Source organism: Chenopodium album, chromosome 13, assembly GCF_948465745.1.
Source record: "Chenopodium album chromosome 13, dcCheAlbu1.1, whole genome shotgun sequence".
Lineage (NCBI taxonomy): Eukaryota > Viridiplantae > Streptophyta > Magnoliopsida > Caryophyllales > Amaranthaceae > Chenopodium > Chenopodium album.
In genome coordinates this window covers 51,077,045-51,104,814 of record NC_137846.1, presented here as the reverse complement: position 1 = coordinate 51,104,814, position 27,770 = coordinate 51,077,045, and the positions used below count along the sequence as shown (strand labels likewise).

The following is a 27,770-nucleotide window of genomic DNA, read 5'->3' as shown; positions in this document are numbered from 1 at the left end:
CACCCTATAAGTAACACCCTACAAGTATTACCAAAATACAAGTAACACCCTACAAGTAACCCCTTCCACACCATGTGGCCAGCCACATACAAAAACTTGTAAAATAGCATATGGGACTGATATTGCGAAACAGAGGGAGTACCAATAATAATTAAAAGAAATATTTTTTATATTCGACATAATGTAATTGTCTTAAAACTATGTTTGATGTAATAATTAATTCGATAAGGGATGGAAGAAAACCTTTATATCCTCATCCTCACACCACAAATTTTTAAGTGGTTAAAATTGGTCCATTGATTTTTAATTAACAAATTAAACTAGAAAAAAAAAAATTTAAAAATCAGTTAAGATTTTTTTGGGTAATCACAGTCACATATGACACAACATCAAAGAAGATATTTTTCCTAATAACAACTTTACATTTCTATAAAATCCATCACTCCCTCACATTCACACTCACTCACTACTAAAATTTTACACCCAAATTATAACAACCCTTTCTCTCTTTTGTAGCCCTAAAAAATGGCTTCAATGGCATCAGCTGCCCTTTCTTCCAAGCTAAACAAGCCAGCTTTCTTAGACTCACCCATCTATGGCACCCCCTTAACCACACCCATCAACAAGTCCATCTCATACAAGCAACAACCATCCAAGTCTTCCATCTCGATGTCGGCCGCCCCGGCCCCTCCCCCGTACGACCTTAACAACTACAAATTCGACCCGATCCGTGAGTCGATCGTGTCTCGAGAAATGACCCGTCGTTACATGACCGACATGATCACGTACGCCGATACCGACGTGGTCGTGATCGGGGCCGGGTCAGCCGGGCTCAGCTGTGCTTACGAGCTCAGCAAGAACCCGGACATCAACGTAGCCCTTATCGAACAATCAGTTAGCCCTGGCGGAGGAGCATGGCTCGGTGGCCAACTCTTCTCCGCCATGGTTGTCCGTAAACCGGCTCATCGATTCCTCGATGAGCTCGGTATCGAATACGATGAGCAGGACAACTACGTTGTCATCAAACACGCTGCTCTATTCACTTCCACCATCATGTCTAAGCTCTTGGCTAGACCCAATGTCAAGCTCTTCAATGCCGTGGCGGCCGAGGACTTGATCGTGAAATCGGGCCGTGTCGCGGGTGTTGTTACTAACTGGGCCTTGGTGTCCATGAACCACAACACCCAGAGTTGTATGGACCCGAATGTCATGGAGGCTAAAATTGTGGTTAGCTCATGTGGTCACGACGGTCCGTTCGGTGCTACGGGTGTGAAAAGGTTACAAGACATTGGTATGATCAAGACTGTTCCTGGGATGAGTGCCTTGGACATGAACTCGGCTGAGGATGCTATTGTGAGATTGACTAGGGAAGTTGTTCCTGGTATGATTGTTACTGGTATGGAGGTTGCTGAGATTGATGGTGCTCCTCGAATGGTAACGCCCTTTCATCTTATTCGTGTCGTCTCTAAATTATATGCCACATTCCTTACTTATCTTATCCAACATGTTTTATGTGGTTGATGTTTAATATAAGGGACTTAAATCTGAACTTTTTTTATAACAAAATCCAACAAATAGGAACATATTAAAGATGCAATCTAAATAATTAATAGACCAAGGAAAAATTATTTGAACTTATTAAGGGAATTCTTATTTAATTTGAGGTTATCTTTTGTAAATGACATGTGTTCTGTTTTATCTAGATGTACAATAGATAAAACTGCCACATTTTTTTGGAGAGTATACTCGTTATCGGCTGATTTCTAAAATGTAGGACTTAAATTTGAACTTTTCTACAATATCATCAACAAATTAATTCCTAAATAATGTATATCAAGGAGAGTATTATCATGATGTCCATAAAAAAAAAAAAAAAAAAAAAAAAAAAAAAAAAAAAATATGGAGAGTATATCACGAATTGTATTTATTAATTTTTTTTTAAAAACGAATAAATTTTATTTAGTTTGTGATGGGTTGTTCTGTGTAAATACAATAGCCTTTTTTTTCAATGCAATTTGTTTTATCTAGAAGTTGGGAATAGAGTTCTTGTCTAGTTTTTTGGTCCCTCATTCACATAAAGTTTATGAAATTGTGAAGAGTTATGCATGTAATTTAATTCGTTACTTATCTTACATACAAATAATGGCAATTCTTTTTTCTATCTATATAAAATGAAGAAAAATCAACAAATTATTATAAACAAATGAAGGATATAGGGTTGAATCTAGATGCTTCCAAAGACATGAAGATTTGCTATTTTTTTAACATATGTTAGTGTGATACGATTTTAGTGATTACCATCCATTTCATTTATTGCAATAAATAAGAGATACCAATAATCACAAAAGATAATCGTGAAATGTCCTTACAAAAAGATGATTGTGAAAGAGATATGATGATAATCACTATAACCATTACTTTGCTAGAGTATAATTGTAGGGTATATGCGAATATGGATGAAAATCACCCCTTTTTATTTTTATTTTTGAAACTATGAAATATGGATGAGATTAATCCTCATTTTGTAGTATCTTTAAAGAGATCCCCCACAAAAGTAAAATGTGAGGTAGAAAATCTTAGTTCTAAAAAATATCTACTTTTCGCATGAATGGACACTCATATATATTGCTTGTTTGGGAAAATGATTTTGGCACTCTCTTATAGTGTGACAACACAACTTTTGGTGTCATGATCACATGAGTGCCAAATCTTTTTAATTTGTTTTATATTACAGAGTATTTTTTAAAGTTTTTACCAATTACGAAATTGATTAAGTACATTTTACTTGAAAAACAAAATTCACAATAATAATCTCAAAAAAATATTGACATACCAAACAATATTTTGCAGGGTCCAACTTTTGGGGCTATGATGATATCAGGACAAAAGGCGGCCCACTTAGCACTAAGAGCATTGGGCCTAGACAACGCTCTTGATGGGCCAGCAACCAAGAAGTCCGAGAAGCTAGAGCCCGAATTCACATTGGCTTCTGTTGAATCTTCTGATGTTGTTGATGCTTAAAAATCTTAAAGCCCAGCCCATTCCGGCCCATATTATGCCTAATGTTATGAGAGGGTGAAATTAAGCCTGTGTAATAATATAGGTGGTGTGAGCCAAGAGCTCTAACTCAACCCCTTTGGTCATTTTGTGTGTTTGGTCAAAATTTGGGTGTGTTGTACATGCAACTTCCTGTAGAACCTTTCGGTTATTTCATAAATGGTAGTTTTTGGTTCACTTTACTATTTAAAGCCGAGCAATCGGTCATGATCTATGCTTTGGTTAAGTTAACTAGTGTTTACGAGACAAGTGATGAAAGTGATCGTGTTGAACGTGTTGGCAATCCTCTTTTTTACAAAATCAATTGTGCACTTATGAAGATTGCTCGTATGTGTACAACATCAATTGTATACTTACGAAGATTTCTCCAATTCTCCTATACACATTACATATTATTTCATCTCACATAAGCACATCCGAACACTCGAACAAGATATGTTTAAGGACGTTAGGCCATGCTAGACCATTTTCATGTCAGGCTTAATTCATGCACGTGTGGTAATATACCTAACAAACAAGAAATATCAAGGATATATCCTTGTCATTATCTAATCAGGGAGAGTTATAATGTTCAATTATTCTATAAACATTGTTCAAAATAATGCACGTGAATAATACATAAGTTAGAATGAGACACTTAAAAAAAACTCAAAAGACGCAACACTTAAAAAAAGGGATTAAAACAAGTGTCACACACTCACACATAACGGAGATACATGTATAATTTTTAATTTTTTTTTTTTTAATTTTAAGGTAAGAAGAAAGACTATAGCCATACTTTAACCTTTACGGTTTTTTATGTACAATTTTTTAATTATGATGATGATGATTTAACATGTTGTGACAGCCAGACCTTGTGTTAGCCGGAAAACTTGACAAGTGGTATCTTGTACTGGCATACGTTACTCTTTGGGCCAAATTTCATGCTTTGGCACACTTGCTTCAGCCAAGCTAAGATTTGGTAGCCTGAGCACGGCACTCGGCCCAACACGTAAATTCGGGTTTGGTTGTGCTTTGGTCCAGTTCATGTCGGGGCTTGGTAAAATGGTAATGACATGTAGACATGATCGAATGACCCTAAGTTTTTTTTCAAATGTAAACTAGGGTGTGGTTTGGGCGGTGCTCTGAATTACTAGATTGTACTTCTTTAATTTGATAATTATGTTCGATTTTTTATATACTTATGTGTGTCCGGCCGTTACCTCGAATGTAACCCTTTTTTTTTATACTACCTCATACGCATTTATTTTCTAATCTTGTGAAAAATAAATAAATTAAAAAAAACCTCTAATTACTTAATAAATGAAAGAAATATATAATATTAATAATGTGTAATTTAAAATACTAATAAAAGTTGGTTGAGATGGTAAATGTATGACCATTATGTGTTGGAGATTATGGGTTTGAATCTAACTTAAAGCATGTATATTTTTTTCAATTATTTTATTAAAGCAATTACAAATGGCGAACACCGGACCTTGCATAAATTCTCCATGCAAAATAACACCATATGTCGTATAAATCCACATAAAAGCCAAGAAACAAAGCTTTGGTGGCTGTCACTTACTATCTTCACCAACCACGTTATCTCCATTGCATGCAATAACTATCCTTAATCATCTATAAATAATCCAATATTCTTATTCTCAAAACCAACATTCCCACAACAAACAACCAAATCCAAACAAAGAAATACAACTTATTAGTTTTAATCAAATGGCAATGACCAAGTTTGTGATACTAGCTGCCGTAATGGCAGCCTTGGTGGTAATGAGTCATGCCACCATCATAACCACCGAAGTCGAGATCGAAGACGACTTTGAGCAAGGGAGGGGCTCATCCAGCCAGTGTCGCCGGCAGCTAAGGTCGCAGTGGCCGAACCACTGCGAGCAGTACATGATGCAAGGCATGAGGAGGTACATGGGTCGTGATGAGGAGGATGATAACCAAGGAAGGCAGCAATACTTAGAGAAGTGTTGTGATGACTTGAAGATGATGAGGCCACAATGTCAATGTGAAGCCATGAAGATGATGGTGGAAGAAAAGGGGATGATGCATCAACAAAGAATGATGGAAAAAGCAATGAATATTCCTAGGATGTGTGGTACCATGCAACGCAAGTGCCGCATGTCTTACATGGAGTAAGACGTACTAGCTACATGATGTGCATGCATGCATGTATGCATGCGTGCTAAGGGATGGTCATCATCATGTATGGTGGATGGTTATTATCACTGTCTTTTAATTTAAATCTCTTAGTTAATTAGTTAAGTCTAATTTGCTTAAGAGAGTGTTATAGGGATAGTCTTAGGGTACATCGTCGTGTACCTTGATGTTTTATTTTGGGTTTTGTACTTGCTTTTGGTTGTTGCCTTTGAGCTATGCACAATAAATAAAAGTTAATTAGCTCATTCGGTCTTGATCACTATGCTATCTCGTATATAAGTTTTACTCCATCTGTTCTTATTTAGATCGCTCACTCTTCTTTTTTATCGTTCCAAATTATTAGTTTGTCCATAATTATATTTGGCTATGATATTCCTATTTCTAAGTTTAAATTTCTTACCATTAGCTTTAATAATCTTTCATGTGTGTTGATATATTCTACTATATGCACCCTAGCTTTTATTGGAGAAAACTAAAATCTTAAGCCGAAAAATTGTAAACATGCCTACTATAAAACTCCTTCAACTAATTTAGGTCCAAAATAGAGTGTTTTAGTGCATATTTGATATGAATTTTTTTATTTTATTTTTGGAGGGGATTTGATATGAATATTATAAAGAAAATGAAAGGGAAACTAATAACAAGGATAATAAACTATAAATTATATTAAAATAGAGGTTTACCATTATTTGTTTGGGTATACATATGGAAAGGACTCAAGGAGTCCCTTTTATCAAATTGAGGATTGAAGATAGAAATTATTTTATTACTATAACGTTGGAGAGTTTTGTATAATATTTTTTTTGGTAATTTTTTTTTATAAAATTTGGGTGTTATTAGATAGTTTCTAACAAATAATCCTATAAAAAATAATAAAAACAATACACAAAAAACAAGAAATTATTGTATGTGATACTATGACCAGCTATTATTAGTTAATTCTCTCATTTTTTTTTGTTTATCAAACCATATCTTGCAATCCATCTTTTCCATGAAAGAATTTTCATTGAGGTTCATACGGGTCTGGACTCATTAAATATAAAGAATTTATTGCTTTGAATATAAATTTTATAAATTTTAAAAGTTGTCACAATAGTTAAGTATCAACTAGAGTTTAATTTAAAGGTCAAACTTTGCACCCCTCTATTTTTTGTTCTAAGATCCGCCATTCTTTCAAATGTGTTACTGTGGCATACTTCCTCCGTTTCTATTTAGTTGACGCGTTTGATTTAGACACATATATTAAGGAGAGGAGAGAGAGTGAGAGAGATTGAAAGTAGTTTGTAAATGTAAGGTAAAAAATTTACCCCAAAAGAAAACGTGTCAACTAAAAAAAACTTCCTAAAAAGGAATACGTGTCAACTAAAAAAAAACGGAGGTAATATAATTTAAGGAACTCAAAGAACTTAAGGAAACAACTTTTTTTTTTTTTACTGCATTATTTAACTAGAGGTTGAAGGTTGAACTTTGGTGGTGCGCCCCCTCTGCTTTTTGTTCCAAGGTATGTCATTCTTTACTATATGTAATATATTTTGTGGCATATAAGAAACTGAAGGAATGAATTTAATTAGAGAATCAAAGAGAGTATTTTTTTTACCTTAAGTATTAAAAAAAAAAAAAAAAAAAAAAAAAAAAAAATTGATTTCTGTAATTTGTACGACATTTCCATGCAATATTGTTATTTTCTATGAGAAGTCATTTGTATGTTATACGCAAAATCATATCATAAATCCGGGCATCCGGCATGCATCTTCAAATTCAAACCATATGTGACATTTCCCTATAATCATCTTTATGAGCCACGTTATTAACATGCATTTATACGTTTGTTATTCACTAATTCCTAATAAATAACTCTTAACAACCTCTCATAGTCTCCAACTTTTATTAATTTCCAATCTCCTCAAATTAAAGATAGCAAAACCCAACTGATAATTTGATGGATTACAAACTTGTGATTCTTGCAACCTCCATTGTGATCTTGGTGGCACTGACTCACACTGCCACTCCTAGAACCACCAAGATTGAGATCGAGGACGGTGTTACCATCCCGGATAAGGGGAATAATTATGACGTAATTCGGGAGTGCCGCCACTATCTATCGACTAGTTGGCCAGACCACTGTGAACAGTTTGTATCACATAGTGGTGTTACGAGGTATTGGGATAATGTTAATGTGAAAAACGTTGTAGGGATTCAAGAGGAGCGCCCGTTCGATACGTGTTGCAGTGAGTTGAGAGTTATGATGGATCCGGTATGCCAATGTGAGGCCATGAAAATGATGGTGGAAAAGTTAAAGATTGGGCCAGGTCAGAAATTGGATAAGGCAATGGAGCTACCCTTGAGGTGTGGCACCATGGAAACTAAGTGTACCATGTAATAAATGTGTACAATACTCTTGCTTGTTACCTGAAAAAAAAAAAAAAAAAAAAAAAAAAAAAACGTTTATGTGATAGCCATTTATAATCAAGGCAAGCATAAATGAGAAAAGATATACAAGTACTTCGTATACTATAGTCTATAGACCCGTTTTTAGATAGTACCCCTTGATTTTGATAAGTTGGGATTTAAATTAATTTCAAGAGAAGACAATCTTAGCTTTTGTTTACCTTTCTTTATTTTTTTTTTTAAAAAAATGAGAAATTAAAGTTGTTGGGCATATTGTTTAATTTGTCACAAAATTAAATGTTTATATCAATTCAAGTATTCCATTAGTATTAGATGGAGATGCATTTTGTATATAAATCTATCCTTCAATTCTAACTATAAAACAATCTCCGTTAATATATATATATATATATATATATATATATATATAGGAATGAAAAGTTTGAGGGATGATCTATCATACGACCCGATTGCACTCTTTTGTCCCCATTTAACATGCAACATTCAATCAACTAGTAACAATATGGTTACTGGTACCATATGTTATAGGGACCCTTAGTTGATACATAATTTATTGATAGTTGAGGTCCAGGAATATGTTTTATACTCTATCACGCCCCCTCTCACGAGATCTCGTTTGGACTAGAAGTGAGGATGCAGCATGGACCCTCCTCATATCCATCACCTAATATTCCACTTGAAAGTGGGGGGTAGATGAGATACCATATTAGTGGACCATCTCAACCAAAAGCTTAAACTAATGGTTGAGGCCCAGGAATATGTTTTATACTCTATCATTTATAGTACGTAATGGAAAATATTATTAATCGCAGGTGTGTCTTTTATAGAAAAAACCGAAAATGTCTTGATTATATCGAAGACCATGTACAATTGTACACAAAAAGTATAAAGTTGAGATTGAATTCAGACAAAGTGGTATGTAAGTACATCGTAATAGACTTGTTAGCTAGAAATCAAAGTTCCCACAAGTTAAAGATTTCAAAAAAAATTCAAGTACAAACATATACTAAGAGGTCTAAGACACGAAATGTACAACACCACAACGTGTAAACTATCACAACATGCACATCCACACCACAACATCAAACATTATAAAGTTCAAAAGCCACGTACTTAACATGCAAATTAAGAATCTCATCAAAATCCTCTATATAATAACAAATCAACTAGCCTAAATAACATCCCACATCAACTTAACCATCCAAATATCAAACCATCTAAGAAAAAGAGCCAATGGCAAAAACATTCTCACTTCTCCTAGCAACCATAGCTACAACCCTCGTAGTCATCTCCACCTTCGAAACAACCGGCGCCACCATAGCGAACGAGGCACGGCTAAGCTCACAATGCGAGCGACAAATGCGATGGGAGAAAATGGATCATTGCAGGCAGTACATGAGGAGCGAAATGGACGTGTTAATGTACCCAAATTCGGGGAATCAAGCATGTTGTCTTAGGGAGTGTTGCGAGATGCTCCAAGAGATGGACGAGGATTGTGTGTGTGAGGCGCTCGAAAGCGTGGCTGAGGAGGAGAAGGAGAGGATGATGAGGAGCCGAGAGGGGCGGCTAATGGGAAAGGTGGTGCTTAGGAAGGCCATGCAGCTCCCTGGAAGGTGTGGAATTAGTACAAGGTGTGAAGCTAGTGTTGATACCACCACCACGTACTAAAATCTACTTTAATAGCTAGTTTAGTGAACATGTATCATGCCCGATATCATCCTAACACGTACGTGTATGTTACACGTGTATTAGTGCAACAATTAGATTAGTTTGTCAAGTAATAAAAAGTACATTATCGTGTGCTTTTCTCGATCCCTAGTATTATGGTGTTCAGATCATTAACAATGAACTATAAATATAGGGAGTACAAAAAATCAAGGTTTTAATTTTATCTAGCTTAATTCTCGCTCTTAATGAAAATTGTTTCAAAAACTTGTGAGTTGGGACACGTACGTACGGAACAAATATTCCATAAAAATCCGTATGACATTATTTGTGACTTGTTATGGGGTGTTATTGCCACAATGCCACGAGGTACAACCGTAAAGATATTCATATTTCTTTTTTTCCTTGGACATATGCTTAATCAACTACTAGTATTATTATTAGTATTACAAGCTAAAAGTTGTTAAACTGAATACATATATGAGCTAAACTAGCTCTTACATACCAACTGAAATAAAACAATTTTTATTATAATTATGTTTATGTTTTGAAGGAATGACTGTAGCCTGTAGGGATTCTTTGTGAAAGAAAGATAGTGTTGAGTCTATCGACCCAATGTAAACTAATTATTGATAATATGACGACATATTTTTGTGAAAGTGGAGAACCTTTAGAGGTAGGTATATTCAAAAGTATTTTATTTTTTTTTATTTTTTTTTGCTCATTTTAGATTTTAAAATGAGAATAAAAAAATATATATCAAATGAGCATAATACATTTGAATGCACCTTACACCTAAGTATATATAACAATTTTTAGTGAAACTGGTCGAAGATCTAATTTTGGTTGTAATTAAAATACCAGGTGCCATTTTTTTTTTTAAATTAATTTGCAAAAATAAATTTAAATGGTTATAACCCACGAAATGAATAATTTACCGACCGTAATTGGCAAATTTCCTATTTTATTTTAGGATCCCTTCCCAATTTTCATTTTGTTTTAGTATTGGAAACCATTTTCAAAAGGAAAAATACACTTTAAATCCCAACTATTGCCGATTTACTTCTAATAATCCCAACTAAGGTTTATTTTTTAATAGTTCTAACTATGCTATGAGTTTGCTTCCAATAGACCCATCCGATCAACTCCAAGTCAATGACTTGCTGTAACAGGTAACCAATACACGTGTCAGCACGTGATTGATCTAAATTAAAAAAAGAAAAAACCCTCACAGCCACCATCCCTCCCCTTACACCACAGCAAAACACTAGGGCCAACCCCCATCCCGTCGGAAAATGGCCGACCGCCTCCCCTAACCCTTTGAAATGGCCAACCGGCCCTTCCCAACCAAAAAAACCACCTTAGCCAGCCCATTCCCACCCCCAAACCACCGAATTCGACCGTCAAAAACTCCTACTCCAAAACCACCGTATTCGGCCGTCGAGGACAACTTTTCCACCATCGAAAACAACCCTCCTCCTTTCCCCAACCCCGAATTTGTCCCCTTGGGCGATTTCGAGGGTATGGGAAGGGAGGAGGAGCACGCATCACTGAATTTTTTTTTTTTTTTTTTTGTTTTCCGGCTAAGGGGAGCGAAGGGAGGAGAGTGTTAGGGGGTTTAGGACTTTAGGTGGATCGACTGTGTGTTATTTGGGGGGCTGGGAGGGCCGGTTGGCCATTTTCGGGGGGTTAGGGAGGTGGCCGGCCAGTGGCTGATGGTTTTAGGGGTTGGCTTAGGGTTTGTCGGTGGGTGAGGGGAGAAGAAGGTGGCTGGGTTGGTTTTTGTTTCTTTTTTTCTTTCATTTCTTTTAATATTATAGGCCAATCATGTGTTGACATGTGGCGTTTAAAAAAAAATTACAGCAGGTAATCGGTTTTTGGGTCTATTAAAGGCAAACTCAGGACATAGTTAGGATTGTTAAAAAATAAACCTTAATTGGGATTATTAAAAGTAAATTGACAATAATTGACATTATTAAATTATATTTTTCCTTTTCAAAATCCTCTTCAAAGTTCCAAATCTTCCAATTACATCCCTTTCACAACACAAAAATAGTACGTCATTCAATTTCCCACTCACCCAGCTGCTGTTTCCGTCGACGCCGCACCACAAATCGTTCCCTTTCTACAGGTTAGCTCAATCTTTAACTTCATTCTTCCAGTATGAAACGCAATTTCCTGAAAAAGCTGAAATTGATGATGGTTTGACGCATTTCTTGTGTTTGATTGAAAAAAAAAATCAGTAATGTAGTTTGATAATCTGATAATTTTCGATGTTGAATATGGATTTATTTTGTTGTTCTTGTGTTAGGTTATTTGATTCTTGTTATAAATTTGAATAAATAATCTCATTTCTAGTGTCATTGTTCAATTTACTCATCTTTTGGTATGTGTAAAAGTTCTTGTGTTGGGTTGTTTGATTCTTGAAATAAATTTGAATAATAATCTCATTTCTACTTTTCTAGTGTCATTGTTCAATTTACTATTCTTTTGGTATGTGTAAAAGTTACCCGGTGATTCGAAGCCTATTAAACTCCGAATAATCCGAGTTCGAACTGGGTATTGTAAAAGGGGGAAAGCTGTTGCTCGTTTGCCATTTTTCTTTTTGATGTGTTCATCTCTTGTGTTTTTGCTTTGGATGTAAAACTCATGTGTGATTATTGTGTTGTTTAGAAGATGGATGACAAAAAGGTGACAGATGGAGTAATGGAACAGTTTCCTGATGAAATAGTATCTCAGATTTTGATCAGATTACCTGCTAAATCAATTCATCGTTTCAAATGTGTTTCGAAACGCTGGAATTACATCATCAACAATGCCCATTTCACATCTTCATATATCTCTTTACATGGTCCCTCTTGGGTAATTTTGGATCGAATGGTTCGAGTTGATACCAAATCTAATGCAAAGGTGATGCAATTTGATCTCCAATATCCCCCGGAAGTGAGTTCTCTTCAAATTGCTCCTTTTCAGATGGCTGATGAACCATTTCTGGAGTCCATTGATGGAAATAACCCAAGTATTATGTATTGTAGTAATGGTGTTTTCCTTTTTCAATTCAGAATCAAGAGAAACCCTTATCAACATAAGCCTTTAACGCTTAATGGACAGTTTTATTTTGATAAAAGATTTGAGGAGGATGCTTTGTTTGTGGCCAACCCTCTTACTGGTGAGTGGTTTCCAATTCCGAAGTCTCCTTATCCCATTCTCCATGGGGGTACTGTCGGGTTTATCTCTCAGGCTAACTCAGTTGGGGTTTTAGAGAGGTTTTTGGTTGTTGAATATCAGCCACTTATTGGGTCTAATCTTGCTACTTTGATGTGTTTTTCTTCGGAAATTGGGAAGTGGGTGACGAAATCTGCAAATTATATGCTGTCTATGCATCAATGGGAGCAGGATGGAGCTTTGGAGTTTGATGGTAAGCTGTTTTGGTTTGATAGAGATTGTGGGCTAATTGTGTGGGATGACCCCTTTGGTAGCTTGGACAGGAAGGGCAAAGTTAAATGCCGGTTCATTGCAAAACCACCATTGCCTTCTGCCATGAGGGTCTTTGTGGGTGGAGGTTTAATTCAATGTTTGCAGATGAAAAGGGATGATTATGTTCTGTGGAGGTTGAAGGATCATCAAGGTGAAGGAGAGTGGAGTTTGGTGCATAAAGTGTCAATTTTGGATATCTGGTCTGATGAGAGCTATTTATCTTGTGGGTTGGATAAAATAACTCCAACATGTTGCTTTATCCATCCCTTGGAAGCTGATGTTGTCTTCTTTCATATTCAAGGCCAAATTTTTTCGTTGAATTTTCGGACTAAAAGGGTGGAGAGTTGTGGTGATGGTTACTTGAGCATCATTGAACATGTGTTTGTTATGCCATATATGCTGCCAAGTTGGCCAACTTCACTCCCTCCATGTTTGAGTAAGCTGTTGAAATCTTATTTTGTAATCTTATTGTTACTACTCTTGCTAGTTATATATTGGATTGTGCTTAACTAATTAAAAGCTTTCTCATAATTCGGGTTCATTGATTACATTGGGTAAGTGTCTGCAATTAAAATACACTGTGGGTGATAATTGTGTTGCCCTTTCTGATTTTTCTAATGATGCTTGTAAAAGTTGTATAGGCAGTTTCCTTGAATTTTAATTTAGATTACTATCTTACAATCGTTGGTTCAACTCAATTTATGGGCTTTACAGGTGCTCCTTAGACTATAGACTTCAGAACCATACCTTAGTCGAGTTTCAAGTAGATCTCTAATTGAAAAGGAGTACTAATTTGAACTTATCATGTTGAAGTGTTTAAAGCAATGTTAATATGAAGTATATAATGTGTTCATTTGTCTTGCTCGTGCAGCATTATATATTGTCTTGTTCCCATCATATAAATTTCGTATGTAAGCTTAAATTTTCTTTCCATACTCTTCTTGTTGCTGTAGTAATTTGTGGGTTGATGTAGGGGAAAAAAAAAAAAAAAAAAAAAAAAAAAAAAAAAAAAAAAAAAAACACTTTCTTTTTCGTATTCATTTTCCTCCTTAAGGGTCTTAAGGCAATGATGACTTGATGAGTTGCATTTTCCTTTTCCCTAGGCCAATGACTTGATGGATTAATCCCAGACTACAATTCTTTCTAGCTTTCCTGAACCACCTATGTTAGGGTTGCATATTTTTAGTAGATATTAATTGGTTGATGAGTCTTATTTTTCCCTGATATTTGATTAAATCTCACACGTTTTAATGTTAGCTGATGAATGCATAGGATCCTTTATCTAAAAACCACTGCATCCCTGTAAATTTGTTGGTTGAATGACAGTAATAACTAATAACTGTGAGTTTGTGCTTTTTTTGAAGATGAAACTCCTTTCCTTCCTATTCTAATGCTTTATACTGTTTTCCTTTTGAGTGTTTTTTCTATTCTGTTTAGGAAACCAAGTTATTTACTCCTCTTTTACTTTCACAGCTGCCACTTATGCAAAAGAACAGGGCAATAACAATTTCATGGCCTGTAAATTCAATGAAGCTATAAGCTGCTATACCAGAAGCATTGCTATCTCGCGAAGTGCTGAAGCTTATGCTAATAGGGCGATGGCATATATCATGGTCAGCAGATTCCATGAGGCCGAGAATGATTGTACAAAAGCCTTGAACTTGGATTCTCTGTACTTTAAAGCTTATTGTCGCAGAGCATTAGCCAGAAAGGAACTTGGTAATGTCGAAGGATCCATGTATGATGTAGAGTTTGCCTTGAAGTTGGAACCAGATGATCAAGACATGAAGCAGTTATATGCTGAACTTAAGTCCTAGGTTGAGAAGGTTAGAACAGCTATACTTAGTTCTTATTCCAAATTCCTCGTTTTGAAATCTTCAAGCTTTATATTATGGCTCAGTTTTGTTTTGTTATTGTTATGTGTATGTAGAAGCTATTACTTTTGTGTCGCATTATTGATGCCGCCCTTGTTTTTGTGTTATTGACTCTGACCTTAGTGCAGTCCCCTACAACACATTATCTCTTTCTTTATATTTCATTACAGGCTCTGTTGTGCTAATTTTTATGCTAATGTAGCAAGTTAGACTAATTTAACGATGGGTGATGGATTGCACCTCTTCAGACTGTTCAGAGTTTAATACTTTTGTTTGGACCGGGGTAGTGAATAGTGACTACACATTTTGAATTGAGTAGCTGTAAACATTTTAGAATGATCGTGTTGGGTACTTGGGTGTTTGATGATTGTGTGAATATATGATCAAGTTAATGAGATCTTTCTTTTTCTCCCTTACTTCGGATTTGACTTGCTTCCATTGGCGATGATAATAGTTTGTGGCGTTTGACAATATTGAGAAAATGTTTCTGCTATGTTTAGACCTTCAGTTAATTATCATTGTTAGACTTGAATCTATGTAAAGCATATCGTATTCATCCGCAGCATGTTTTTTCCCCCAGCTTGTTCAACCGCACCATGTATTATCTTGAACTCAGGTATTCTAATGCTCTTTGTATTCTTGTAGGGGACTAGGCAACTGGCCTCAGAAGTTTGATCATGAAAGGGTAGAAAATGAGCTTGCTGTCTTGCTGATGGACTTTGCAATGAAACATGTTGATGTCACTAACTTCAAAGAGTTTGTTAATTGCATTTGTTCTTTTTGTAAGGCAAATGTCGTGTTTAAGAGATGATGATACAGATTACTATAACCACAACGACGTAGTCTTGTCAAAAACTTAAAATTTGCCAGTGTAATGATGATTTGGACCTCTGGTTTATGTCTTATGATAGCTGCTACTAAACCTGCAAGAATTATGGATGCCTAAATAGTCTATATGAAGTTGGACAAACCTGGTAACCACACCAAACCGTAATCAAGTTAATCGTAGTATTTTTTTTTAGCAGTTTTAGCTCTGCTCAATATGCTAGGCAAATGTACAGATTTGCTAAAAACTCAGGTCACTGGCTCATTGCTAATGAGATGGGAAAATTTATCATTCTATTGGTCTTTATTCAGGGTAAATACAAGTTCATCTTCAAGTCCTAGACTTCACTAAGTTGTCTATAGTCTGAAAATGGCAAGTTTCGACACAATGGCAGCAAAAAGTGCACTTAAACTCTGAGGTATCATTGCCCTTGAAAGCCTGTCGACTTTGGTTCATGTAGACATGTAGTGTTGAACATGGTTAAATGATCAACTCGATGAAGGATGATAAAATGATTAGTTAAATGGTTTCAAAAAAAAAAAAAAATGATTAGTTAAATTACGAACCTCATACGGGTTAAATGAATCAAAGCTAAAGCATATGTGTACAATATATAGAATGTTTCCATAACCTGGCTTAGATAACAATGGCTTATAAATAAAGTACTGTAATGCGTCATTGATTCCTGGACCAAAGAGACATTCAAGTTAGGTATCACATATATTAACTGATATGAATCACTTCCATGCCTTCTTCCCTCGAAACTGTTTACCAGAAGATATCTGTTTTCTCTTTTTCTCTTGTTTGGATCTTGCAATCTTGCCTCTCTTTGCAGCAATAGGCATAATCTTCTTATGATCCTTCTGCCGGTTGCTTGAACCACCCTTCTATTAACCCGTAAGAAAACGATGTCAAAAAAACAAATAGATATATGAAAAAAAGAAATACCAGCTTTTTAAAAAATGTCTCCAAATGTATACCTCCTCTCCCCCCACCCCCCCTCCCTTTTCCCTCCCCTCTCTTAATCCTCTAATAAATAATAAATGGTCTCATAACTTTTCTCTCCAGTCAAATCCAAAACTAAAAATTAGACTGAGCCAAACCACGGTGCATACAAGAGGGACAGAGTACTATGTTTTTATATCAGCAAAACGATTAAACTAGCACTGCCTATGACATTGAACTCGAGTAGATCCATTACCTGTGTGTTCAACTATATACGTAGCAGGCCAAAAAAAAAAAAAAAAAAAAAAAAAAATAACAGCACTGAAGAGTGAAGATTAAGCAAAAGCAATGACTGGAATCATATCATAGCAATGATAGCATACTCCAGTACACATATATAATTGGCTTATAAATGCTATAGAATGCAAAAAGGGTGAGCAACGTCTTTCACCTCATGGATATGAAAAGGAGGATGGACTAGATAAACAAACCTTATTTTGTTTTACAGCAGCTCGTGATTTGTATTCTTTCCTGTCCTCTCTTCCTTCCTTCATTCTTTTCTCTTTTTCCTCCTTGGTCATCTTTCTTCTGATATTTGCCTGTAACCACATAACACAACACAAGATATTCACCGTAAAGTCAGATAACAAGCCTTTTATTTTGCCACATCACTACGTGAAATTAAGAGAAGAGGGGAGGATGGAAGAGGTGAACATAATCTATAAATCCCTTTGTCCTTTCCATCTCAAAAAAATTTGTTGCTATCACTTTTTCCCCACAGAAATTCATCACATATGAAGTGATTGGATGCGCTAAGAAAGATGCAAAAACTAAAAAAATTATGAACACGAAGTATTTGTGGAAGGAAACAGCACAGTTTCTTTTTTTAAAGTGCAATGTCTTTGTTTCAAAATTTGGTAGATTCATATTATTTTGACTTGGTTCTGCTTACTCTGATAATACTTTTTACGCGGAAATATAAGTCCACAGCATGTCAACATGTCAAATTTATCTTGATAATTAGAGATTATTAAGCAATGAGAATTTGAAAGTCACAAACAAATTAACTAGAGAACTTAAATCATTCCTGAAGTAATAACTTCTACATTAGCCCAAGACAACTTAAGCTTAAGAACAGCAGCTACATTCTGCCATGGAAATAGTGCAGATATTGTACAGAAGTAGTATATTAATCTACCAGACAATAGAGCATTTAACTCAACGTTTTCAAACTAAGAGTGTCGAACTCGAACATCCTCAAACAGAGACACAACACAACATGGGCATGTATGAAAAGTCCCACAGAATGCAACAAAGTTTAATGTATAGTTTGAGATAACTTACTTCAAGTTTAGCAGGATTAACTGGCTTGAGACTTAATTGGTCTGAAGACTTTCGCAATTCAGGCTGTGTAGCCTGTATCAAAGCACATCATTTGCACCACAATGATCAATGCAATGAAACTACTATTGAACTGAAAGGTCATTTTTTAACATAATTAAAACTTGATATTTGGTGGAGAATGTACAGAACATGAACCTTACCAGCAATTTTTTAATTTTTTGGAATTCTTCGTTAGAATAGAAGTGATCATCTGCTTCGGACAAGTGCTCCGACTTACGCACTGTCAATTTCTTCAGAGCTCTGAAATCAGACTCAGCAGTATCTAGTTGCTGGTCAAAATCAGCATATTTTCTCTTCCTTTCTCCAGAATTCTGCACATGACTACCGTTAGATTCAATTAAACTACTAGATTCGCCTTCCATTTCCACATCATCTTCCTGAACCTCCTCACCAGCGGTAATACTGTCATCATCCTCTACCTTGGACTCAACTTCAGCACAACATTCATTCACTGCACTATCCCCTAAGCACTTAAAAGACGTTACATCATCATCACCATCCGCTGCATCCTCATCACCAGCATCATCCTCTGCATCCTCATCACTAGCATCACCCTCTGCATCCTCACTGCCATCATCATCATCCTCTGCATCATCATCATTCTCAACTTCGATACTGTCATAATCTTGATCATCATATTTTTTACCTAGCCGCAACAAATCAGCTCCAGGGACATCGGTTGCAACACTCGCCTCTCCATACTGTTTAGGTTTAGCATTTGTAGGAAACCGTCTACGGTGTTTTTTGGCAAGTAGTGAGGGATTAACCTAGGTAAGACAACATTGATATACAAAGTGATGTCAGGGGCGGAAAAATATGCTCATAGATAGAGGATATAAGGCAGTGTTTTACCTCTTTGAACAATTTGTGAAGGGAGTGGGCAGCAAGTGAAATTGCCTTTACTTTTTCTTTTTCATATAACACAAGTTCTTGTAGCAAATCATCATTCATCAACTAGAACACACAAAGTAAGAAAATGTTGTTAAAAGATAGACTTATAAAAGCAACTGAGAGAGAAAATTCATCTTTTTATGTGACTATGTAACAACTTAGGAAACTACATACTGAACAAACATATGATACAAAGATCAATAGAGGATGCAAGAATCAATTCCACTCCACCCATTAACCAACCACACACGTATACAAACAAGTTGCAATTGTACATTTCAAAAATTGAAATTGGCTTCTCAACAAAGGCTTGAAATCAGAAGAGAGATTGAGTACCCAAGGCATTCGTAAACATATCTCTCTGACCGCATTCAATCCTACAGCAAATGCCTGTCCAGTTCCAATAAGCAACACTATAAATATTTCACCAAATTAAACAAATAAACAAGAAACTGAAGATAGAACGACATTAGAGGCAAATATCAACATCCCAAGAGTAATAAATTGACTGCACAAATCAGTTCTCAGAACATAGACTTTCTAGATTTACAGTAATATTTACACAACATTTCTCCATTGCTTGGAGTTCCTAGACTTTCTAGATTTACAGTAATATTTATCATACAATCAATACCTCTGGTTGCGATTTATTGTGTACAAAGTTATTTACAATCTGAAGAAATAGGGGTTTGACATCATCATCTGGAACCTAATACAGCCAAAAAAAAAAATCAACAAACCCAAATCAATAGGAATATAGTAAATGACCAAGGGAAGTAAATATACTGTAAAAAGTTGCTCCAGTAAAGAAAATAACTAAAAAGACAATGCAATCAAGACACCGCAAACTGACATCAGCATGGAAGACTTCAACAGCAGCAGCAAGTAGTTTAGTAATCTCCTTCACATGGGGCTGCATGACAGCAGGGAGAAGCTGCAATTTAGATTACTATTATTGAAAAATTATGAAAGGCAACAATGAGATGGAACACAAACCATCATATACTTTCCAAGGAAACAATAAAACTTTGGCTTGATCAATCGGTGAAGTCCAATTGTCCGAGCAATCACTATTATCGTCATCATGTTAACCTGCATCCCACAATAGCTCGTTAATCAAGGTTATCTCAGTACTTATAAAACACATAATTTCCCAAGAGTAACCCCTGAATGATTAAATAATCAGTTTTATCCATAAAAGCCAAGCTCCTAACAATGAAGCAGTGTGGAGGGATTTTTGTTGAGTTGAATCAATTAATGATTCTCATCAGATGAAAGGCAAATCACTCACCTCAGAAAGTTGAACTCTTCTATTATCTCTATGAAGGTAAGAATACAGCTCATCCACAAATGCCTTTGAAAAAAAAAAAATCGCAAAAAAATCATTAATAACTAAACAGCCATATAGCATAAATGACATATATATCAAATCAAAAAGAAAGCAGCAGCATAGGTACATCTGCATCGTGTAAGTCTGAAAGTGGCGAATAGTGATTTGAACCAGTTTTCTCTGAACTCAAGCGCTGCTGCCTTTTCATGCTACGAATCTCACGTTTCAACTTAGCCTTTTTTTTCTTTTTGCTTGATGTTGTGCCCTTATGGTGAGCCTAAAGTTATAACAATGTATTACGTTATCAATCATATTCAAACTAGAAATCAAACAATCAGAAAATTTAAGCTTTTAGATTATTTCATCTGCATATACCAACTTAGTCTAATATTAACATTTCGAGTATAGCCAAATGTAGAAATTGAATAGACCTTATACACTTGTTCTCTATTGAGAACAACTCGTGTTTGTCGAGCACAGCCCTCATCTTCATTGCTTGAAGCATCAGTGTCGTCGTCATCATCTTCAATCATCTGATAACTAAAAAGAAAGGAAAGAACAGCTTGCCTGAATCCAGAATTATCAAAAACAAAATTCAGTCATCAGTTAGTCCATTTATGATTTATCTATACTTTAAGGTGATCGAGGTAAGTGTTGTAGATACCGTAATGTAGGATGATGACAAGCACGGCAAATTGCGTTTGAAATTAATTCATCAGACCATACATTCATCCGGTGTAGATTGCATAGCACGACAAGAGACCTTCTAGCTAATGCCTCCTCCCCACTCTGGTAACGCTTAAGTTAGTTAATATCGACACTTTTCTATGTACATTTAGAGGTGTTAATTCCGGTCAGGTCTATTTTAAATTTGAATCATGCTATTTCTAAATTATTCTGTCTCGAAATCAGAACTTTATTATTTTGAGGTCGGTTTAGGGTGAGACCGGCCAAGTCAGTTTTTTACATGTACAGTCAATGAAATTCTTAACTCCGAACAAAACAGGTCGAGGTCCAAGTATGATAATATTAAACAGAGAAGAGTTACAGACCTGAAGCATATGAAGAACGACATTCTGCAAAGTCGTATTCCTAGCATGATTATTCTTATGCTTCTTAATCGAAAGAATGACATGAGAATACGCCAATTTCTTCAAATTCCTATCGTTAAGCGTCTGAAGTTTCATAAACAATGCTAACAACGTCGTCTTTGTCTTCAAGTTACAGATTTCGAACTCCTTATTAATCGACACAACCTGCAAAACCATTAATTACATCGAACTCAAATTTCTGCATCAAAAATTACCAAATTTCCAATCTCAATAAAATCCAAAGTGAATTACTGTACGTTTTTATTAATGAGAAGAATTAGTAATTGAGTGAGTTTGAAACGAAGTGATCTCAAAGAAGGCGACAGGATAACAGGAGTAACAACACGATGAAGAAGATAAACGAGGCGGTCGGGAAAATCATAGAGATGTCGAGGATAAGCAGGACACAATTGAGCAAGGAAGAAGGCTTTATCGGCGAGTTCTTTGTTGGCGGTGGAATCGTCGGAGACGCCGGTGAAACCGAAATCGGATTGTTGCTCAAAAGGTTGAATGCTGTCCTTGAAATTTCGGTATAATAATTGTAATTCAACTTCATAACTTTCTGGGTCATTCTTCATCTCTGTTCGGAGCTTTTGGAAGCTCGAACTACGACCAAGCGTAGTCATGGCTGACATTTTGATTGTTTTGGTGTCGAAACCTAGAAACAAACAAAGGAAGCCGTTTTATAATGACTTTTTTTTTTTTTTTTTCTTGACAGGATTTTATAATAACCTTACTCAACTGCTATTTGTCGCTCCCATTTTACCAGGTAACGCTCCCTTTTTGACTTGAATGGACCACTATGCCCTTTATGCAATTTGGCTTATAAAAAGGACCTTGTTCCCCATTTGGACACAATGCATGAAACGGTCCCCTTACTTGACGACATTGTTGTCCCGAGCTTCCCAAAATCGGTCCCCACGACCTTGCAACCAAATCGGTCCCCACGACCACCTAAATTTTCTATTTTCAAAAAACGTTAAATTTGCCGACGGGTCTTGGGTCATGGACGGCGAGTGGAACATACGTACGCCGGAGAATGCGTCGGATCATTCTGTAAGTTTTTTTTTTTTTTTTAATTTTCGGTAATTAGGACATCCGCCTAAAATTTCCGGATGTACCAAGGAACATCCGGAAATTTCAAGCGGATGTACCTAGGGACATCCGGAAATTTTAGGCGGATGTCCCTATAATTTTTTTTTTTTTTTTTTTTAAGTACGTTTATTAAGTTTTTTTTTTTATGTATTTTTTTTTCGTGGTCTTGTGATTATTGTTGTGATTTAGTATTTGATAATTAATGTAATTTTGTTGTATTAATATGATTATTAGTAATATGTTTATTTTTTGTTTCATTATTATTATTATTATTATTATTATTATTACTATATGTTGATATTATTGTTGTTGTTGTAGTTGATATTATTATTGTTGTTGTTGCTGTTATTTTTATTGTTGTTGTTGTTGTTGATATTTTTATTATTAATTAGTAGAAATATAATTTTAATATTAATATTAATATTATTAATATTGTTATTGTTTTGTATTTGTTGTTATTATTATTAGTATTGTTATTAGTATTGTTATTATTATTATTATTATTATTAGTATTGTTTTTATTATTTTAATTATAATAATTATTTTTATTATTGTTTTTATTATTATTATTTTGACATAAAGCATGTTTTGTTTAATTTGTATAGGATATGGAATCTGAGGAAGGCGGTGACGGTGTGAATTATAGTGGGAATTTTGTCACCGATACGTTTTTTCCTACATTTGACGATGCTGTTACATGGGCTGAAGGTGTTTCCATAAAATTCGAGCATGTGAACCGTCAACACACTCAACGTGGTGGTGACCAAGAACCAGGTAATACTAAAATTCTATATTTAATATAAAAATATGTAAAATTAATACTTGTAGCTTTACTAATAATTTATCTTTTAATTTTGTGTTGTAGATCCAAGTGACATTAGTAAATGCAGGTATTTGAACTTGCTTCCAGCCCCAATGTTGCCGTACATTTCGTCTTGGAAGGATGTCATTGGTGATGGGAACTGTGGCTTTCGTTGTGTCGCCGACTTCTTCTTTGGCGATCAAAATAAGTGGTATGACGCTCGGGAAACAATAGCGAACGAGGTCGCTGGTCATCCTGATTTGTACGAACGGATTTACGGGCTTGGGCGACTTTGGATGAACGTGGAGCGTATTCGATGGGATGGTGGGGCTGTCGGGGAGCGGCATTGGATGGTTACAATTCAAGATTTATTTCCTATTGCTACGTGGTTCAACGCAAGGGTGATTTGTCTCGGAGTAGGCCTAGTACCAACTTGCTACTACCCATGCATCACAGTATTACCGCTTAGGGCACGCAACGGGGTTCGGTCACCGACTCGAGAGTTTGTGATTGCTACAGTTGGTGGATCACATTTTATCCGTCTTGACCTTGTACCTGATTCACCACTCCCGCCAATCGCCGGTTGGTGGACGGAACACCACGAGGATAGTGTCAACGGATGGGATCAAGCATATCAATTGAGAAGGGACATGTGGGATGCATTAGTTAGGTAGTTTGTAATGTACATTCACTAACTTTGAACATTTGTACGAAAATTAGATTTATGAAATTAATTTTATATGTATTTGCTTTTAATCTAACATGATATTTGTACAAAACATCAAATATAAAATAAAATAAGTGTCCAGTTTATACATTACATTTTTAAAAATAAAATACAAATAAGTTCATAACATAATTAAAACCATCACTAACAGAACATCTAATCAAAATAATCTAAAGTCCCATTTTTGACTTCCAATCAAATACAAGTTGCTCAGTCATTGTTCGAGTCTCACTCGACATTTCAGGATACTCAGCTAGTGCTCTTTGGTGAATCTCCATGGACCGACCCATCCACTGCAAATAAAACAATAACATATTATAACACAAAAATTAATAGAAGTCATTGTTAATATAATATTAAGCATTAATACTTACGTAATCAGTGTTAGTCCGCTCAGGCAGGTTGCTTGTAACTCCTGGACCTGGAGATACCCGCGGGTGAGAAAACCTGTACAGCCACTGCATGTAACCGGGCGCAACCGAAGGAGCTGCAGCACTAAGCCTGGGTAGGGCACCTAAAACAACACTCTGAGATACCCCAGGGACAAACCTGTTCCACATCACAGCTGTCATCTCAGTCGGGAACTCTACCCGATACATCTTCAAGTTAGTCGGCCTCTTGGCCTTCTCTGGCCTGATGATCTCGCGGGGAATGCCTTGCACGAAACCAAGCTGGCGGACCACTCTATCAGGCATGTACGGCTCAATGATGTTACGGTACTGGATGCAGCCAATGAATAAAGTGGGGGGCACTCGTAATGCAGGATCAGCTCCGTACGGTAGCCAGTTCACCTCACGGTCGGTAAGCGCATCAATCCTAGTACGAAAAGCTAACAGGCGCTCCAGGTTCTTGCTAGGACATCCCGCTCCTACATCCCAAGCAGACGCACGAGGCATTTGAAGGTCCCGGGTCAAGGTACCCTGCTGTGGCCGAAAGCACGGAAAGTACTCGTAAATCCACGCTTGCAGAAGCGTGAGACAACCAGCAATCGAATCAGCACCTTTCCGTGATGCCGTGCCCAGTTGCCGATACAAGTAGGCCAGTGCAGCTGTTCCCCAAGCATACTCGTTAATAGGGACATCCGTGTGACATAGCTCGTGGAGGAAGGAAGGATGCGTACGGTTACCACTCTTGTCTACAAACAGTGTACCTCCAAGCACTAACCACAAGTATGCATCAAGCTGCTCACTAAAATCCCGGTCGACCGCCAACGTCGACTCAAAAATCTTATCAGTCAACACCCCATTACCCTGCCAAATGGTCTTTGTGCCGCAAACCTCAGACAGATCATCTGGAGTCATATCCATGGTGACCGAGCACTCGTCCCGTAACACGTCCGTGCTAGGAGTAGTGGACACCATATTGCCTGCAACCCGTAACCCAAGTATGTTGTACACGTCGTGCAGCAAGATCGTAATCTCCCCAAATGGCATGTGAAAGGTGTTCGTATCTGGCTGCCACCTCTCAACAAAAGCAGAAATCAACGGCCAATCAAGTCTCTTAAACATCAGGCCGGGCAAGTGAGACAACCAACTAGCATCAATCTCCGCAATGGCCTCCACAGATTGACGGCCTCGCCAAGTACACAAGTCAGAACATAACTTTGTCCTACTCAAACAGCGCAAAACACTACGCTCCTGCTCCATCCAGATATACCGTGCCACGTGACCGCCAAAACTAGGGATAACTGACCCATCCTCAGGCCCACCCGGCATCGGTTCCTGCACTAACCATGCCTCTGCAGAGCTGGAAGTAGGCTGACTCGACCCACTACCAACAAATCTCCCAAACTGACCCCTATATACCATATGGAAATCATGAGGGTCCTGTTCTTCATCCCGGTCACCAGCATGACTACCCGAACATTCGTCTTCCTCGTCAGATATGGGTGCTCCACTTGCAGAGTACAAGGGCCGACTACTACCAGACTGTTGGTCTATCGACCAACCACTAGTAGACCTGTATTGCTGCTGCTCGGGATGAACCGGTGAAGATCGAGATGTCTGTCTCCTAACAGACGCATTCAGACGTCGTGATATTGCATGTCGAGCACCAGAACCCTCGATCTACATAAAATTAAAATATAATCCGATTTTAGTAATAACAATAACCATAATAACCACAATAATAATAACAACAACAATAATAACAACAACAAAAACAACAATAAATACAAATTAACAACAACAAATATAACCTTAACAACAGCAATAACTAACAACAACAACAACAACAAATACAAATTAACAACAACAATAACCATAATAACAATAATAATAACACTAATATCAACAACTATAATACTAATCATAATTAAAAATATTAATAATAGTACTACTAATAACACTAATAATAATATTATTATAACAACAACAACAACAAAAAAAAAAAATTAAACAACAACAATAACCATGAAAACCCTAATATCAAATTAGTTTAATAATAATACTAATCATATTTTTAAAAATAATAACACTAATAATAATTATAATAATAATAATAATGATAATAATAATAATAACAATAATAATAATAATAATAATATCAACAATAATAATAATACTAACCATAACACTTCAAAATAACAAAATCCAAAAAAAAAAAAAAACAAATTAACAACAACAACAATAACCTTAACATTAATAATAAAAACCTAATATCAACAAAATAATAAAAATTATCATATTTTTTAAAATATAATAAGCACAATAATAACAACAACAATAATAATAATATCAACAATAATAATAATAATAATAATAATATCAACCAAAAACAAAAAAAAAAACCAAAATCCGAAAAAAAAAATCAACAATTTTATTAACGGGCCAAAAAAAAAAAAAAAAAAAAAAATAGGAACTTCCGCCCAAAAATTCCGGAAGTTCCATGGAGGATCCGCCTGGAATTTCCGGATCCTCCATGGAACATCCGGAAATTCTGGGCGGATGTCACACTTCCGCCCAGAATTTCCGGATGTTCCATGGAGGATCCGGAAATTCCAGGCGGATCCTCCATGGAACTTCCGGAATTTTTGGGCGGAAGTTCCTGGATCCGAAAATAAAAAAAAAAAACAAATACCTCGTCTCCACCATCGCCGCCTACGCCCCTGCCACCAGCGCCGCCGAAGGTCCTCCCTCCGAATCTCAGCCTAATCCGCCTCGAATCACCCATTTTCTTTTGTGTTTATGATGATTGTTGTTTTTTTAAAAATTGAAGAACAATTTTGGAATTTTTTTTTTTTAAAAAAAAATTGTTTTAGAGAGTTAGAGAGTAAGAGAGTTTGAGAGTTTGAGAGTAAGAGAGTTAGAGAGAGAAGTAAAGAAGTGAGAAATGTTGGTCGGGAAGGAAAAACCGTATTTATATATTAGGGGTAAAATTGGAATTTCAAGAAAAAAGGGGAGCGTTACCCGGTAAAATGGGAGCGACAAATAACAACCCCCTAACCTTAGGCCCAGTTCATTCAATAATATTCCATTAAGTAGATAAAAAGAAGTCTAATATAATCTATGGTTTGTCAAAAAATATACTCTATGGTTACCAATTCTGATTTAAAATACTCCCTTCATTTCCTTTTGTTCATAACGTTTAGAATTATATATGGTTATTATAAAATGTGTAAAATTGAGGTAAATTGACATAAATTCAATCATTAAAAGTACAATTTTAGTTAAAAAAAAGGAATATTAAACACAGTGGCAGGGCTGGGCGACAGCTCAGGGCCCCCAAAAACAAGTGCCCTAAAAATTAGTATATATACAATTTGTTGTACAAATAATAACAAAAAACACTAGTTGGATTAGTGGTTATGTTATATTTATAATGACCTATTTTTTTACTATACTATAATATTTTTCGTTCCCTTTTCATATTCTATTTTGAGCATTTTTTTTTTTACGTTCTCTTTTATAAAAAGACTATACATAATACTACTGACCATACATATTCCTATTTTTTTTCATTAAAATGGGGATTTAGGGTTTTAGAAGTCAAGTGAATAGGACCTTAATTTAT

The 27,770-nt window shown here is 36.0% G+C and overlaps 5 protein-coding genes across 5 annotated transcripts; 4 read left to right on the top strand and 1 right to left on the bottom strand.

Moving 5' to 3' along the window:
• Positions 1 to 448: 448 nt before the first annotated feature.
• LOC145574914 (thiamine thiazole synthase 2, chloroplastic-like) lies at positions 449 to 3,242 on the top strand. Its single transcript, XM_081632797.1, has 2 exons — positions 449 to 1,434; positions 2,851 to 3,242. The coding sequence occupies exons 1-2, from the start codon at positions 526 to 528 to the stop codon at positions 3,019 to 3,021; spliced, it is 1,080 nt and encodes a 359-aa protein (XP_081488923.1). The 5' UTR covers positions 449 to 525; the 3' UTR covers positions 3,022 to 3,242.
• A 1,531-nt stretch (positions 3,243 to 4,773) lies between these two features.
• Positions 4,774 to 5,202, top strand: LOC145575682 (2S sulfur-rich seed storage protein 2-like). Its single transcript, XM_081633504.1, has one exon. It carries the CDS (start codon positions 4,774 to 4,776, stop codon positions 5,200 to 5,202), a length of 429 nt encoding a protein of 142 aa, XP_081489630.1.
• Positions 5,203 to 8,865: 3,663 nt separating this feature from the next.
• On the top strand, positions 8,866 to 9,300 carry LOC145575681 (2S sulfur-rich seed storage protein 2-like). The gene has a single exon (XM_081633503.1). The coding sequence runs from the start codon at positions 8,866 to 8,868 to the stop codon at positions 9,298 to 9,300; it is 435 nt and encodes a 144-aa protein (XP_081489629.1).
• Positions 9,301 to 11,339: 2,039 nt separating this feature from the next.
• Positions 11,340 to 15,621, top strand: LOC145576845 (F-box protein At1g49990-like). Its single transcript, XM_081634550.1, has 4 exons — positions 11,340 to 11,428; positions 11,971 to 13,210; positions 14,248 to 14,600; positions 15,294 to 15,621. Exons 2-3 carry the CDS (start codon positions 11,974 to 11,976, stop codon positions 14,589 to 14,591), a joined length of 1,581 nt encoding a protein of 526 aa, XP_081490676.1. The 5' UTR covers positions 11,340 to 11,428; positions 11,971 to 11,973; the 3' UTR covers positions 14,592 to 14,600; positions 15,294 to 15,621.
• Positions 15,622 to 16,211: 590 nt separating this feature from the next.
• On the bottom strand, positions 16,212 to 21,761 carry LOC145575680 (uncharacterized). Its single transcript, XM_081633502.1, has 15 exons — positions 21,393 to 21,761; positions 21,097 to 21,300; positions 20,709 to 20,833; positions 20,476 to 20,611; positions 20,172 to 20,321; positions 20,006 to 20,068; positions 19,711 to 19,806; positions 19,568 to 19,627; positions 19,349 to 19,423; positions 19,051 to 19,104; positions 18,676 to 18,777; positions 17,895 to 18,590; positions 17,764 to 17,835; positions 16,911 to 17,018; positions 16,212 to 16,361 (listed from the first exon to the last, which is right to left on the bottom strand). The coding sequence occupies exons 1-15, from the start codon at positions 21,759 to 21,761 to the stop codon at positions 16,212 to 16,214; spliced, it is 2,460 nt and encodes an 819-aa protein (XP_081489628.1).
• Positions 21,762 to 27,770: the final 6,009 nt, after the last annotated feature.

Coding starts and splice junctions, on each gene's coding strand:
- LOC145574914 (XM_081632797.1), top strand. CDS start 526: ATGGCTTCAATGGCATCAGCTGCCCTTTCTTCCAAGCTAAACAAGCCA. Junction 1,435..2,850: donor TTGATGGTGCTCCTCGAATG/GTAACGCCCTTT, acceptor AATATTTTGCAG/GGTCCAACTTTTGGGGCTAT.
- LOC145575682 (XM_081633504.1), top strand. CDS start 4,774: ATGGCAATGACCAAGTTTGTGATACTAGCTGCCGTAATGGCAGCCTTG.
- LOC145575681 (XM_081633503.1), top strand. CDS start 8,866: ATGGCAAAAACATTCTCACTTCTCCTAGCAACCATAGCTACAACCCTC.
- LOC145576845 (XM_081634550.1), top strand. CDS start 11,974: ATGGATGACAAAAAGGTGACAGATGGAGTAATGGAACAGTTTCCTGAT. Junction 13,211..14,247: donor TTCACTCCCTCCATGTTTGA/GTAAGCTGTTGA, acceptor TTACTTTCACAG/CTGCCACTTATGCAAAAGAA.
- LOC145575680 (XM_081633502.1), bottom strand. CDS start 21,761: ATGACTACGCTTGGTCGTAGTTCGAGCTTCCAAAAGCTCCGAACAGAG. Junction 21,301..21,392: donor TTCTTCTCATTAATAAAAAC/GTACAGTAATTC, acceptor ATGGTTTTGCAG/GTTGTGTCGATTAATAAGGA. Junction 19,105..19,348: donor ACAATAAATCGCAACCAGAG/GTATTGATTGTA, acceptor GGAACTGGACAG/GCATTTGCTGTAGGATTGAA.